Source organism: Tinamus guttatus, unplaced genomic scaffold (assembly GCF_059628265.1).
Source record: "Tinamus guttatus ecotype Peru unplaced genomic scaffold, ASM5962826v1 Tinamus_guttatus_pri_ptg000150l, whole genome shotgun sequence".
NCBI classification, from domain to species: Eukaryota; Metazoa; Chordata; class Aves; order Tinamiformes; family Tinamidae; genus Tinamus; species Tinamus guttatus.
The window spans coordinates 11,712,520-11,727,853 of NW_028288684.1; the positions used below are offsets into that span (position 1 = coordinate 11,712,520).

Genomic DNA, 15,334 nt, shown 5'->3' on the forward strand with positions numbered 1-15,334 from the left:
CCACCTGGATGCCACCCTGTGCCCCGTGCTCTAGGTGTCCCTGCTGGACTAGAGGGGTTGGAATAGATGATCCTTAGTCAATCTTAACCATTCTGTGATTGTGTCGTAAGTCTTGTCTTGATTTTGCTTCTGGAAATGATGCTGGAACAGCTCTTATTCAGGAGAGAGATTAGGCCAGGTGATAAAACTCGAAAATAAGGTCAAGTATCTGGCACACTGACTGCTCAACAGGTGTCTGAAACTGTAAGTGTGTATGTAGTTAAGGTATAGAAGTTCATACCACATTCTTCTTTTTCCAAGCTAGGAATAGTCAGGGATAGTCTTTAGGATGCAACTAATTTAGGATACAAATCTTGATTTAAAGTTAGTTTATAACTGGCACAGAAGGAAATGTTACATGGTGCAAAGGACTGATGATACTAATGGATTTGATTAATATTGCAACTTCCGTCAGTGGATTTCCAAACTATACACACAGGACTCCTCTTTTTAGCAGATGTTATGCAGTACTGGCAGTATAAAAACAAAACACACAAAAATCACATATTTTCTGTGACTTCAAGACAAATGCATCTAAATTAGAGAAGAACCAATGGCATTGGGTTTCCTACTCTTCTAAAACCAGAATTGCTTATTATTAGAAAGCAGATAAACTCCCAGTGGATAATGAACACTTTAAAGTTATGATATACACTGACATCTTGTTAAAAGTCTATTTATAAAGTAGAAGACATTTTAGGGATGATTCATTCCCTATATGTAGGTGTTTGACATCTTTTTAGGTACTGTGGGGTATGATGTGTGGCCTCAATCAATGCTTAAAAAAAAGCCCAGGTCTTCCATAAATCTCATATCCTGCCACATGTAACTGTGGGCTAGACCTTTGACAGATGTCCTGGAAGCCTTATGATGTCTCGAGTAACATTGGATTTCTATATTTAAACAAATTGAGCCCTCTCTCTATATAAGGAATTATGAGAGAGGATTTTGCATTTTTAGGAAGTATTTTTAGGTTTAATTATATTTTGATCCTTTTCTAAAACAGAAGAAATTATTTTCCCTATGTGGATTTAACACCATTTGTTTATTTTAATACAAAAGCAAAATTTAAAACTCTGTTCATGCCGCTGATTGCTCTCTAGACTTAATACAAAACAAACTGAAACTGCCTTATTTTTAGGAAATATCAACCTACTGATTGCTATTTTTGTTTAATAAACCCTGTGCAAATCTAAGCAGTGAGATTTCCAAGATGTGAAGGGGGCACAATATGATCATAGTCTTGTTTCTGACAGCTCAGAGCCTGCAGAACTGGCTGTTACTGAAAGCGCTGTGTGTTTGGGGGTGGAAAAGAACATTGCTTATTCTTAATAGCTCAGCTGAGCTGGGTCAGTAATTTGGGACAGAATCTCTTATATGTATCTGAGCACAGGCAAACTCACTAAGCAGTGGTAGTTACAGCAATACTTTTAAGAGTCATTTGGCAGAGAACCTCACTTGAAAAAGGAAAAATGTCTCATTAAAAATTGGACAAAAGTACTATAGGTTAACAACTGCGAGGAATACTTTTATAACAGTAATTCTCTTTTCATTTTATGAAAACGTAAAAGATAGGCAAGTCTTATATGGTGCTGTAAAGTAAATAAATTACACAGTTGGTCAAAGCTATATCTGAAGAAATAAAATGATGTTATTTTGTATATATACAACCACTACAAATAATAAAAATGTTATCTGTGTTCCTTCCAAGACTGATATAAATTCCTTATGATAATCAAGTAAGATCAAAGTCCTGTACATGGTAATTAGACACTTGCACTAGGATCACTGACAGGCCAAATGATCTATCTTCCGCACCCCTCTGTACACATCAAAGCCTTTTTATTGAGGGGATGAATATTGGTTTCCCTGCCACCTTAAGATTATGCTTTGGAATCCTAAACTGCTATGTGAGTTTCTATCCAAAGGACTATTTGAAAGATCTTGCACATGCTAAAAAAATACCTAGACCAAATAAATTTAAGAGTGATCTTCTATAAATGAAGGTGGAAAATTCTATCTATATTCACATCATGAGTGATGGACTTGCATGTTGAATTCTCCCATCCTGCTAGTATGTAACATTTATAGATTCTTAATGGGAATCCTAGATAAGATGGGTATGTGTATGTCAAAGGAATGAGATGCTGGCCACCCTGTGACCATGTTCTTGATGATTAACTTTAAGGAATAATTGGATGGCTTGTAACTACTTCTGTGTGCTTTGCAAGCAAATGGATTGCTTTGACATTTTGATCACATCATTCATCTTTTTTTTTTTTTCTGAAGAGCCTATGATTTGTGATTTCTTTAATAGGAGCAGGTTCCTAAGTAATTTCTCCACAGAGTTATGTACTAATTACTTCAAAATTCAGCATTGGTTCGACTTCTGTGGCATGCTAAGAATTTACAAAAATTGCCAAAAATAAATGATGAGGGACCTTTTACTAGCATTTTTTTTTAATGAAATGAAGTCATTTATTTATGTTCCAGTTCAATGAAATACTTAATTTGAGCCTATGCTAAAAGGCTTTGCTAATTTTGGATCTGTATACACGTGTATACACATATATCTAAATATCTTTGACATACATTTTCAAAGGATAAAAATAGATCTTATGTAGTACTTTTGTCATAAATCCCCAAGTGCCTTATAGTTGAGGCCTGTAGCATTATCTTCATTCTACAGTTACTTTGCCTCTTAATTTCCTTCTTAAAAAGTGCATGTTTAGTATTTCTTCAGTACAGACTGGAATTAAAATGGCATTGTAAGGAGAAGGAATGGAAAGAAACTACAAAGTAGAGAAATTTGTAAGGGTTCAGTAGTCTTTGTATTGGAAGGGCTCATGCATGCATGTAGATCTCACCTGTGGACTACTGAATGAAAAGGTTTGATCAGAGTGCAATGGTGATCCAAAGAGAGTATAAAAATACTAGTGTTCCAGGAAAGTATAAGAAATCATTCTGAAGAATACCTTCCATTTCAATAAATAGAAAATAGACTCTCATCTTGAATGCCATCTTCAGTTTGAATCACTGCCCTTCAAATCTAAAATGAAAACAAAATGAAGATGCACAGAAAGAATTAAAGGTAGGAAGAGCTGGAAAAGATCAGACTGTTTATGTAGATTTATAATCTGACAGTTACGAAGAAGATCATTTTGGAGATTTTGATCTTTCTCAAAATGAAAAAAAAACATCACGGGAAATACTGAATATACTTGAATTGGAAATTTCAATTTTAAAGATCATAGTGAACCTGTGGAGTTTTGGGGGATTTTTTTTAACTTTAGGATTTTTATAAGTAATAAAAACATCTTCTGACCTAGCAGTTCTCTCCAATATGCCAAGCATTTATTGTAGTGGTTAGAAGAAGCTTCCCTAAAAACATTTTATTTTCATGACTTTCTATCAGCTTTTGCAGTTCTTCTATAGCATCTGGTACCAGTCACTGATGAGACAAGATTTCTGAGCAGCTGAATAGCAATCTGATTCATTGTGGCAATTTCAATGATGATGATGATGGTCATTTTCATTTTCTGTTGAAAGCTAAACATTTCCAGTAAGCGGGGGGAAACTTCACAGTAGATATTCAAAAGACTGGGATCATTTATATGGTAGTAAAAGAAAGGGTTACGATGAATGTTGTGTAACATAATGTTTTATAGAGAACAAATGTGTGCTTCTATTCGTTATTTATTTTAAAATAAGGGGCAGGATTTAGTCTGTGAAAATTGAGATTAAGCATTTTGTACAACTTCACTATATGACAGAAACCAATAACTTTGCAGAACTACAGAAAGAGCTAGTTTGTATTTGTTTGTATTATAGGAATTTAAACAGTATTGATATTAAGTAATCATGTTCCAAGGCAAAAATTGATCTCTGTTTAGTGAGGTTTAAGAAAGCTTCTCCCACAAGTAGATTACACTTAGTTGTTTTAGAGGTTTGTCTGACTTTATTTAATTTTCTCAGTATCTCATAATGCCTATTGTTCTAGAGAAAAGACAAACTAGCAGTTTGGCTTACCGTGGACATATCTATTTTTGTAATAGAGCTAACCTAATTTTCTGCTGGCACTGTGTGTAGCTCAGTTTAGGCCTAAAATGTTTTTTAAAAAAACAGCAGCACATCCTAGAACCAAGTCATTGACCTGAACTTCGTAGTATAATTCATGTTGCTTGGAGTTGGTGTGTTGCATTCAGGTTTTACAGCCATTCATCTAGGACAGAAAACAAAGTCAAGCAGAAGCAACAAAACTTTAGGCCAAGTACTAAAATACATCTTCCTGTAGTGATAATGAGGCAGCACTTCCTATGTGGCTGTGACGTACGTGGGATCGGTGTGATTAGTTCCTATTGTGATTTTTTCCTCTACCCTATTTTGAATCAGTGATGCCAGTGCAATTATTTGTTTTATTGTAGTCTCATAATACAGTATAAAGAAAGCACCACCTAGGCTATCATTCTGGGCCATTTTGTAGGATGTTTCATGATTCAGCATCAGTATTTGATGATTTTCACGAATATCCTTTTCCTGTACTTTCGAGACTTCTGTAATCTTAGTGCCTTGGATGCCCCTGATGCAGTTAGGTGACTGTTCACATCTACATGCTTGCTTCTTCTAAAGCTCTTCACAGTTCATTCTAACCAACAATGTCCGCATGTATGTATGCACGTATACATGTATATAAGAATATGATAATTTCTTAATCCTTGCTATGAAAATTTAATTATAGCAATATTATCGGTGTGGGTTAGAATTTAATTCTTTTCAGGTTGTAATGAGTGTTTTGGTGGAAGATGTTACAATACTATCTTATGCAGACATAGTGGTGTTGGATCTGGCCCCAGCTCACTGTCCTCTGAGCCAGGAGATTAGGGGGCACTCTGCACCAAAGGTACTTTTGTTTGGCTCAGACACAGATCTGACCATCTGTGCTCATAAAAGATCTTGGGAATACTTTTTTAATAATAGGGCTGCTAACCTAATTTAGTGACCAGATTTCATTATGAAAAATACCATTCTGAAGGACTTAGTGATTGCCCTTCTTTTTCTTAGAAAGTATTCTTTGTCATACTTCCCTGCTTATATACGCATTTTTATGAATTTTAAACTGCTCTAAATCATATCCATGGCCCAAACAAGACTATCTGTGTATATAGTTTGTAATGCTGTAGAACACTTTGCAAATACTGATCATTATAATTATGTCAGTGTGCATAGGTATTTTAGACACTGCGTTGAGATGATCAAAGGCTGTTGTCTGTAACAACAAATGGATGATTTCTTCTGTTCTTCATTTTTCCTCTGGGCATAAAAGTCACTAATTGCGTTGTTCTTCTACATTTATCAGCCTGCAAGCAATGTAAACAAACAAGGAGTAGTTCAGTGATCCATGGGGATTTTATCAGGGTTATGAGATATGCTGAATACATATTATATTAAAGGCCATGTTGTGCCCTTAGGAAATAAATTACTTTCCTGCATTCCTGTTGGAATATTGAAGATCAATTGAAGGTATTTGCCTGGTTCCACTTATATATTTAATACATTCAATACACCGGAGGAAACTATGTTGTTAATTCCCCTATCAGATTGCTTTGTAAACTCTTGCTGGATCAGGATACAGCTAATGTATTTTTTTCTCTTTTATCATAGCTTAGAACAACACAAACATATCTGATAAGCTTGGTGAACTGCTATTTGATATAGTGCTTTTATGTAGATGAGATTAACATAACATTTTCATGCTAAAATAAGACAGAGGAAAATGATTAATAACCCTCTTAAAATTATTTTTTCAAGTTATCTTTAAAGGGATAAATAGCAAATGAGTGAGCAGTTAGGTATTCATTTATATCCAGGGGAGTTGTGCTAGATGATCCCTAAAGGTCCCTTCCAACCTCAACCATTCTGTGTGTGAATTCCATCATTGATACTTCTTCTACCCCTGTGCAATACCAGCTTTATCACGCCTGTAAATCAAAACTCTTTGAATTTCTGTGATAGATACTTGAAGTGACGTTGTGTAGCAGCAAAGAACTGTACCAGCTACTAGCAGTTTAGGTAGCTCTAAGGGACAGGGATTTTTTTAGAGATAGAGGAACCTAGAAGTTTAAAAGAGAAAGGCTTTGCGCTCTCTTGCAGGCAAGAAGAAAGGCGTAGCTCCCACTACCTGTAATGAAAAAAGTATTTGTCTGAAGAACATAAAAAGAAAAAAGGAAAAGCAGCTGCTAGTGCATAATCTGACTGGAGTGTTTCAGACTGCTTAACTTTCAGCTCCACTGAAAGTTATTTTCCATGCTGGTAAGAACTGGCTTCCTTGCAGAGGCAGTGAACAGAAAGCCTGTAAAAGGAGAACCACAAAGTTTCTCATCTGTGACTAGGTCAAAACTGGCAGCAGTGCATCCTTGGCAGGGATGCTCACACAGTGGAGTGTGTGTGATATGCAAAGCTAGGGAAATTATAATGTGTTCTGGCTTCCAGCACGGAAAAGGAGGCAGACAAGTGTAAGCCTCACAAACAGTTGCCTGGGACAGGAAAGTGAAAGCAGGAGGAAATAAAGTGGGAAGCAAAAAAGAATGAAGCAGTGTGGCTATGCCCAACTACCAGAGAAAACAGAGGTGCCGCAGGTAAGTATTTGATGGAAAAGTAGAACAGAGGAGAAGCCACTCTCATGTGACTTGGAAAAATAGCAGGCAAAAGAAAATAGCAAGGGAAAATGCTACACACTAATAATACTGTGTTGTTGATATCAGTATCTCTTTGTACCACAGGTTTAAAGTTTGAGGAAATGCAAGAAAAGTTTGGGGAAGAATTCTTCAATATCTGCTTTGATGAGAATGAGAGAGTTCTTCGAGCTGTAGGTGGGACCCTCCAAGACTTCTTCAATGGCTTTGATGCTTTACTGGAGCACATTAGAACTTCATTTGGAAGACAGGCCACCCTAGAATCCCCTTCTTTCCTATGCAAAGAGCTCCCTGAAGGCAACCTCATGCTTCATTACTTTCACCCACATCATATTGTGGGATTTGCAATGATGGGAATGATAAAGGCGGCAGCAAAGAAAATTTACCGGTTGGAAGTGGAAGTAGAGCAGATCACTAGTGATAAACTGTGCTCAGAGGGGACAAACCCAGGTAACTGCAGCTGTCTGACTTTCCTTATCAAGGAACATGAAAATGCAAATATCACAAAAACACTTCCACCAGGAACATCCCAGTCTCCCTTGGACCTGAGGATTAGCATCAGCACCTTCTGCAGAGCTTTCCCCTTCCACCTGATGTTTGATCCAAACATGTTGATTCTGCAGCTTGGAGAAGGTCTTCGGAAGCAGCTCAGATGTGATACTCATAAAACACTGAAATTCCAGGACTGCTTTGACATAGTTTCTCCTAAGATCAGCGCCACGTTTGAACGAGTCCTCATGAGATTATCTACTCCCTTTGTGATTCGGACCAAACTTGAGGATTCTGGCTCTGAGAATAAAGATAAGGTAAGAGCATTAATTTGGAATGGTGTGTGTGTGTATGCCGGTGTGGGAGAGGTTTGCTTGTTTGGAAAGAGACTCAAGTCCTGTGTGTTCTAGAAATCTCACTTATACCTTCCAAACCTAGGATAAGTGGTATTCCTCCCAGGCAAGTAAATATTTTCCTAGATTATTTATAAGCTTCATGTGTGATGTACAGACATTGCCATTCTGAAAAATTCTATACTGCAGAATTCTGTGATACTATTTAAATCAAAGGGTGGAGAATTTTACAAAATGCTTATATTTAATCCTGAATTTCGCCTCAGCTATATTGGGGTAACAATAATAGTTATTAAACCATTTACTGGGAAGTAACTTTGGATGGAGTTTGTCTTGTTACATACCCTTAAATTATGGTAGATTTTTGGTATTAAGTGGGATCCTAGCTTTTTTCACTGAAATACTTCGTGCTTACATTGAAAGCCTGTGCTTGGGTACCTTGGAAATAATGTTGCCCTATATAAAGGAATTATTGATTTTCAGGTTTTTAAGAGTTTCCTAAGAGTGTCATGATTTAGGTGGTCTGGAAATGGATTGTGAAACTCCACCTCAATTTTCCTACCTATGCTGGGCCACAGTTTCAGAAAGACTCCCATGGTAGCTGCATACTGGGTTCTTTAGAAATATTTCCAGTTCCTCTTTGGCCCTGTTTTCTGGCACTGATAAAAATGTTTCTGCTTCATTTTCCCCTGGAAACAACATGTTCCCCCAAGAGATGCAAACTAGTGCCTCTCATTTTGTATTAATGGATGTAATTCAGCCTATTTAAAGGGAGTTTATTTTACAGATTCTGTCCTCGAACTCACCCTATCCTATAATTATGAAGAAGAAATGTGGATATGTTGTGGGAAAAGTTCAGAGTTGTTGGATCTGAGCTACTCTTAACCACAATCCTGTCTGCTTTTAGAGGAGGCTTATGATGTCCTTCTACCCTTGGGCGCTGCCAGTCTCTCTAGGAGTCCTGTTCTGCTGTAGAACAGAGTCCCAGCCCTTAGAGAGCTTTTAGCCCTTTACAAATGAGCAGTAAAGCACCCTGAAGAGTGAGAATGAGTTTTCGAGGGGCTTTTTTTGACTCACAGTTTTCCTAATTGCAAGGAAAAAAAAAAAAAAAAAGATTAGCCAGTCTCTTACTCTGTTACGTGGCCAGGTCTGGACACTTGTGGCTTGTTGGAGAGGTGGCAGGGAGTGAAGTTTGCTGTTTGCTAGAAGCAGGTTTTAGCAGGTGGTTGGAAAACCGCTGAGTTTTCAGAAGCCTGTTCTGTACCATCAAGCTGTTCTGCCTTGAGCATCTCCTTGCATTACTGTGGCTTTTGTACCTTGTCTTTTGACCAGGTGGGTAATGAACCAAGTCAGCGATGGGCCTATCAGTGACTCCAGGTAGGGAATGTTCTGGGTCTTAGTGTTATGTGTAAAGTCAGCCCTTGTATAGAAAGCATCAACACTAACAGTGAAATAGCAATTTGGATACTCTTCAGAAGCAACTAAAGGGGAGCAGCAGTAAAGGAAATCCTCTATCTGTTGGCAATTAGAAGACAAATTGTGTCTGGAGCAGAAAGGTGTTAATGAAATAAAAGAGGATATTGGGGAGTTGCAGGAAATGCAGGGTAAACACTATGCTGCAGGCACTGGCATTAATTTGAGAATGTCAGATTGTCTTTAAAAGTGTTTCCTCCTGAATCACTCATGTTATGAATACTTTCCAAAAGTTTATTTCTGTGAGTAGCTAGAAGTTTACACAAAGCTTAGTGTGTGGTGCATTTTACTGCTTCTCCTCTTTATTTGCAAAAATAAAGGTTGCACACATTCAGACAGGTCACAGTTATCTTGCTTTCCTAGACTGCTAGAGGAGGAACTTTGCAATACTCTCTCTCATGCTCAAGTTCTTGATTTTCTCCTGGATATACAAAATGGACCGAGCTTTGGGAGCTTCATGCTCTGTTATTTTCCCAAAGCTTTAAGCACTCATGGAGCATTTTGAAATGCTTTTGAATTTTCCAACTTTTGTTCGAAAATTGAGTACTGGATGGGTAGATAGCTACTTCCTGTTTTAATTCGTTTAGTGTATTTCTCTGTTTTGAAATACTGAACTTCTCTTCAGTTAATACTGTATTCCACTGACAACTGTGTATTTCTGAGTATTTGCTAGAAAATTCTGAATTGGCAACAATCTCAATCCTTTTAATATTTGGTTATTTTAAGTGGCAATTGAAGGGAGACATCCCAGACAAGTCTGCCACAGATTTTAAGCTGCTCAAATCTATTAGTGTTTCCTCAAGAGTAAAAAGAAAAGAAAAAATTTTAAAACATTTGATGAACCGAGGACCTTTCAGAGTCTCTTCAAAGCACTTTTATCTTCATGTCAATGCATGAGATATTTTTAGGCTTGCAGTGGGTAAGACGGAATAACAAAACAGTTTTCTTTTAGTTAGTCCTGACACCAGCTCTGTGTTCAGATGAAAGCAAGGCACAAATTGCGATCTTTTCTTAACTCAGCACCCCTGAAGACAAACGAAAAAGAAAAAAAGAAAACCTGTTCTGAGATTCAGGGTATTGGCACTTGTCCCACTTCTGCAAAGGCTCATTTAGGTGCTTTGGTTTACTGGGGGCTGAATCACTGAAGTAAATGACCTGGCTTTATAACCTATCGTAAGTTTCTGAGGTAAGGCATAGGAGGGCTTACACCTTTGCGGAAGCAAAGCCTAAATTAGGCATCACAACAAAGAAAGCAGCAAGAAGGGAGGCTTGGGCTGAGCCTGATTTCTAAAGGGTTTTGCGTTGTGGATGACTAACTCAAGTTACAAAAGAGACAACGAAGTAAAGCTTTCAAATCTAGTAAGGTTTCAATGGAGTGAAGACTCCTCTGTCTCTTTGAAGAATTTAGCATTTAGTCCATATTAACTCATTTTAATGACTTAAATGATTTGTATAAAAATACAATTGTATAATGATTTGTACATTTTTTTTTTTTTGATTTCGGACTAATCAATACGGTTGTCTTTGCTCTGTGTTAGAAGTTCATTCTGGAGAAAAAGAAAACTTCTCACAGTGTGTAAAATTTTCTGCTATCACAATGCATAGAGCGAACTGCAGAATTATGCATGAGAGCGAGGTTCAGGCACTCAGGGTATTTGAATAGCTGTAGCTTTTCACTTGCATAGATAAAATGTTCCAAATGGCAGTGACGGGGAGGAAGCTTCCTAAAGCATCCAGCAGCAGTATTTATTTCCCTTTCCACAACAAATGTAGCATTTGCTGACTACATGCTACATTCAAAGAATGTGTTTTTTTTTTCTTTTTTTGCTGTAGTAAATTTACTAATATTTGATTTCATCTTTCACTTTAATATTATGATTTCAGATTTTTTTTTTAACATTAGGCCCAAAACTGTGCTGCCGGCTTCACAGAGAAATAAAAATGCATCATTTTCTCAGCAAGCTTTGGTTAATTTTATGTGTCACCAGCTGTTCTTTGGAGCTCTGAACATTTAGGAGCCCTTGTTGTTCTAGGCACTAAATGCATAAAAAAGAAAAACTTCCACTCTGAATGGTGTGGCCTTGGTTTCATCCCCATTTTCAACACCAATCACAGTCCTGGGCCATAAATCAAATGTTTTGATGTTTGCTTGACTGAGTTTTGAATCTCCATTGTAGAGTGGACACATTTAAAGGAACATGTGGCCAGTGCAGGCTTTGGTTCTGCAAAAAGGTAGGAAGTTGTTTAAAGTTGTTAGGTCAGCAATCTCCCTGAATTTATTCAAAGCCGTTTGCAATTAAACAGTGTTGTTAAGAATATAGAGAAATAGAACCAAACATCTAACAGGGTGTAATGATTTGCTAGATCTTTTCTTACCTCAAATTTTCCAGCCTTTCTTCCCTCCTTCCATCCTGCCTCTTTGATTGATCAAATTATCTACACTTAAGCACTGATCTTTTTTCTTGTTCTTATTCTGCACATTCAGGATTTTCTCTATGAACAATTATGATTGATCAGATTTGCCAGTATGTGCACAACTCTTTAGATGTATGGAAGCTAAATGTGATCTGAGTTTCCAGTTTTCTCATATAGTAAATTCCTATTGCTGCCTGTTGTTTATATTAGCATGCTACCTAAATACTGAAAGAAGTAGTAGGGTCCTGTTTTTCTACTTCTTGTATGAGCATTTTGCTATTTTTCAGGTTTCTAATTTTTATTCAGTCATTTTGAGTGTTTAATGGGAGAGCCTCACTTGCATTAAATCATGTTTGCCAAATTACTGGCATTGTGCCTAAATAACAAAGTCTCAAATATGGCTTCTTTATCTGTCTAAGCAATCTCAGTCTACACCTCTCTCTCTGAGAGCCAAACATTTATTTCAGCTATGTGGGATAGATTGTTTAGAGTGGTTATGACTTCATACAGAATCACACAACGGCTGAGGTTAGAAGGGACCTCTGGAGATCATCTAGTCCAAGCCTTCTGCTCAAGTGGGATCACCTAGGGCACATTGCCCAGGATTGTGTCCAGGTGGCTTCTGAGGCTTTCCAAGGATCAAGATATTAACATATGACTGATAACATTGTACTCCACAAGAATTCGTGCAAATCGATGAAATTACATAGGGACTAGGATCTTTTTTAAGCTGAGAAAGGCTGGATCTAAGTTTACCTGCTGGTGTGTCTCATCCCTTTGGAAACCATGTTAACTTGGATATTGTTACATGTTACTTGGATACTGTTACAGATGTTTCAGTTTTGAGCTTTATTTAGACTTGTGTGGTATCAACAGTTTCCCTTCTCATACAAATTTCTGCAGAACTTCCATTAGCTTCATGTAAAGGTGATTCCTCATTTTTCTAGTCACCTTTGTTGAATTGCATCAGCCTTTGCTGTGCCTCTTCATATATGCTGCTCATTTTCACCATGGCTATTCCTTTATCATGTTGTCTCAGTGATGTTGCCTTTCCCAAACAGCCTGATAACCTCCTCACCCTAAGGGTGAGACCATGTGAAGATCTTTCTCCGTAGGTTGTACGTGTAGCCTAACAGGTGAGCTGCCCTTCTGTGATTTAACTTGATCACGGCTGGAAACTCCTGGATAGGTACCTCCTGAGTACCAGTCTAGCTACCTGGATAGGAACCCAATCATTCTCTGAGTTTATAAATGGAAGAGACCATCTGTGATATGACAGAAATAGTTGCCTCCTTGACAACATGGTGAGAACAATGGAGTTGCTTCAATTTTGGGGTTTATGGACTAACTCTCCTGTTTTCCTTTCTGGCATTCCTATGGCTCGCACACCAATCTGTGGCATTGGTGCCAGGTAGACCAAGAGCGGGGACAGAGCTGCTCTTGCTGACATCCAGCCAGTCTCAGGGTCCTCAACCCAGACCGAGTCCTCTCTGTGGCAGGACAGTCAGAGGATGAATCCTTGAATTGACAGGACAAGCCCTCTCAGTCCTGGTTTTGTGGGTACCTTTCTGAAACTATGACTTAGCCCGCTTGCTGAAAAGAATGCCGAAGTAGGCATTTCTGCTTAGATTAAAAAAAAAAAAAAGTTGAAATAAATCATGAAAGAAATAATTTGGTTCCCTGCCAGATACTGTGCAGCTGTGTTTTCCATATACCCCCTGCTCTATCTCAAGGTAACAGCAGTTTTCCACCTGTGAAGTTAGCCAGTTTTTATAAGGACAGTCTGTTAGGCTGCATATACCTTAATTCAGAGGACCTGTATGAGAACAAAGCTGGCATCTAAAACTGCATTACTAAAAGTGGCCAAAAGTGTTCTGCTGGAATGTTTTCTCTTTGCAAATGCCATTTTACTAAATAAAGCTTCTCCAGGATTTCAACAAAATACTGTCCTAAGAAATAATTGGGTTTTATTGTGTTAAAATGTTTAGTTTGAATATTTTTAGGATGTTTAGAATGTTCTAATATTATTAGTTATATAATAGATTTTATTAGAAAGGGGCGTTATATTATAAATTACAATACAAGTGCATTTGAAAACTGAATGTATGCAATAGTGTTTGACAAAACCAGCCCTTCAGAAAACTTTATATGACAAGAAGTTCCAAATAGCACATACAGAATAGTGTTCTGATTGTCACAAAACACCAACTCTGAAATGAGAAAACTTCCAGCAAAAGAGAAATGTCAGCATTTTATAGCTACTGATTGCACAGACTATCTGAGCCAGCTCCTCAGCTGCTGACAATGGGGAGGTGAGAGTTTGCAGTAAATAGAACTGGACTGTACCAGCATGAATGGGTCCTAGTGTACTGAATTTAAACAAATACATAAATAAATTTAAATAAAACAGTCCAGAACCAAGATTATTTTAGCCATGATTACAGGAAAAAGTCAATAAATTTAAGTTTCTAAGGTATACAAATAGACATGTAGTGAACAGCCAGATTTTTAAAAGTGCTGAGTAATAAACTGTGATTCATTTTAAGATGTAGACTGATTGTTTGGAGGTCAGTGGGAATTTTCCCACCCCATCAATTTCCATTGTTCTCTTTAACTACAGATTTATTTGTCTAGTCCTTTTTCATAGTCCTAGGTAGTACTATCCCTTGGTCAGATATTCTAGCCCTCAGCAAGACTTGCTATGTATGGCCAAATATAAATTCCCTCCAACTCAGCATGTCAAGTCCTGCAGTGACTGATGGACATGGTAGTGCTTAATAAAAGAGCATGGGGAAAAGGATAATCCTGATTTTTTTTTTTTTTAAATTCAAGGATGAGAGCCATCCTCTTGAGGTGCCATCCAGAGAGTGATGCTTGATAGCCATTGAAGGACCAGTCCTTTGTAATTTTGTCTAGTTCTCCTTTTTGGAACCAGAGAAAGTTTTAACTTTCAGCTTCCTGTGGCATCCTGTGGCAAAGTGTTGCTCAGTTCACTGTAGACTCGATGAAGATAAAACCTGTCTGATGTGTGGCACTGGGTACTTGCAGCCAGCACAGGAACGGAGGGAAGCCTGAGAGCTGCTCATTGATTGCTTAACCTGTGACACTTTCCCGTTGTGCTTGTTGACCATTGAAAAATATCCTTATAAAAAAAAATTACTTCTTTGAATCCAGGAAACACATTGTCCCTTCTTTTATATGAAGTGTCTCTCCTTATCTGCTGCTTGTTTATTTTCTGGATCAACTAAAGGAAATGAACAGTCCTGAGATTGGCAGAGTAATTTAAAGTCTTCCACACACTCTTGAAGTGTTTTGCCTTTATGTTGTAACTGCCTTTTCCTGCTTTCCTAATAAAATTCAAATGAAGTGACCTGAAAGTCATCCTAGCATGAGGGACATCTGTCACTTACGTTCTGGAAATGTTAATTCTTCCTAGAACTGATTTATTCACACTCAAGTCTTTGCTTTTGTAGACTCCTAGAACTCTCAGTATCAAATTTTCCCCTCTCTTTTTGATAATGCTAATATCCTTCTAGTTTGCTTGTCAAAATGTGTTTGGGCATGGATGGTTTTCAGGATGAATTGGATTGGCTTCCTTGACAGCTACTACAAACTGTGATGGGATATGAGAAACAACACGACAAGACTTTCTTATCTCACTAATGGCCATGCTTCAGAGAACTTTAATAATGCTGTGAAAGTGGCCCAGAATTTCTAATATATCTTATCTACAGCAGGCCAATGAAAATGTCATTTAAAAAAAGTTTTTGGTGATAGAACTGAAAAAAAAGGTAACAAGCTAAAGATAAAATACTCTCTTCCCCATTCAGTTATCTGAAAACTGAAGAGGCTGTTTGGGATTTATTTTGTTGG

General features: G+C 37.6%; 1 protein-coding gene across 1 annotated transcript in view; it reads left to right on the forward strand.

Annotated features, from left to right (window-relative positions):
• The window catches only part of GUCY1A2 (guanylate cyclase 1 soluble subunit alpha 2), a 140,041-nt gene that overhangs the window by 20,226 nt on the left and 104,481 nt on the right, over positions 1-15,334 (forward strand). Inside the window, exon 4 of the mRNA XM_088522336.1 lies at positions 6,819-7,537. Within this exon, the coding sequence (XP_088378462.1) occupies positions 6,819-7,537 (719 nt within the window). The remainder of the gene's footprint in view (positions 1-6,818; positions 7,538-15,334) is intronic.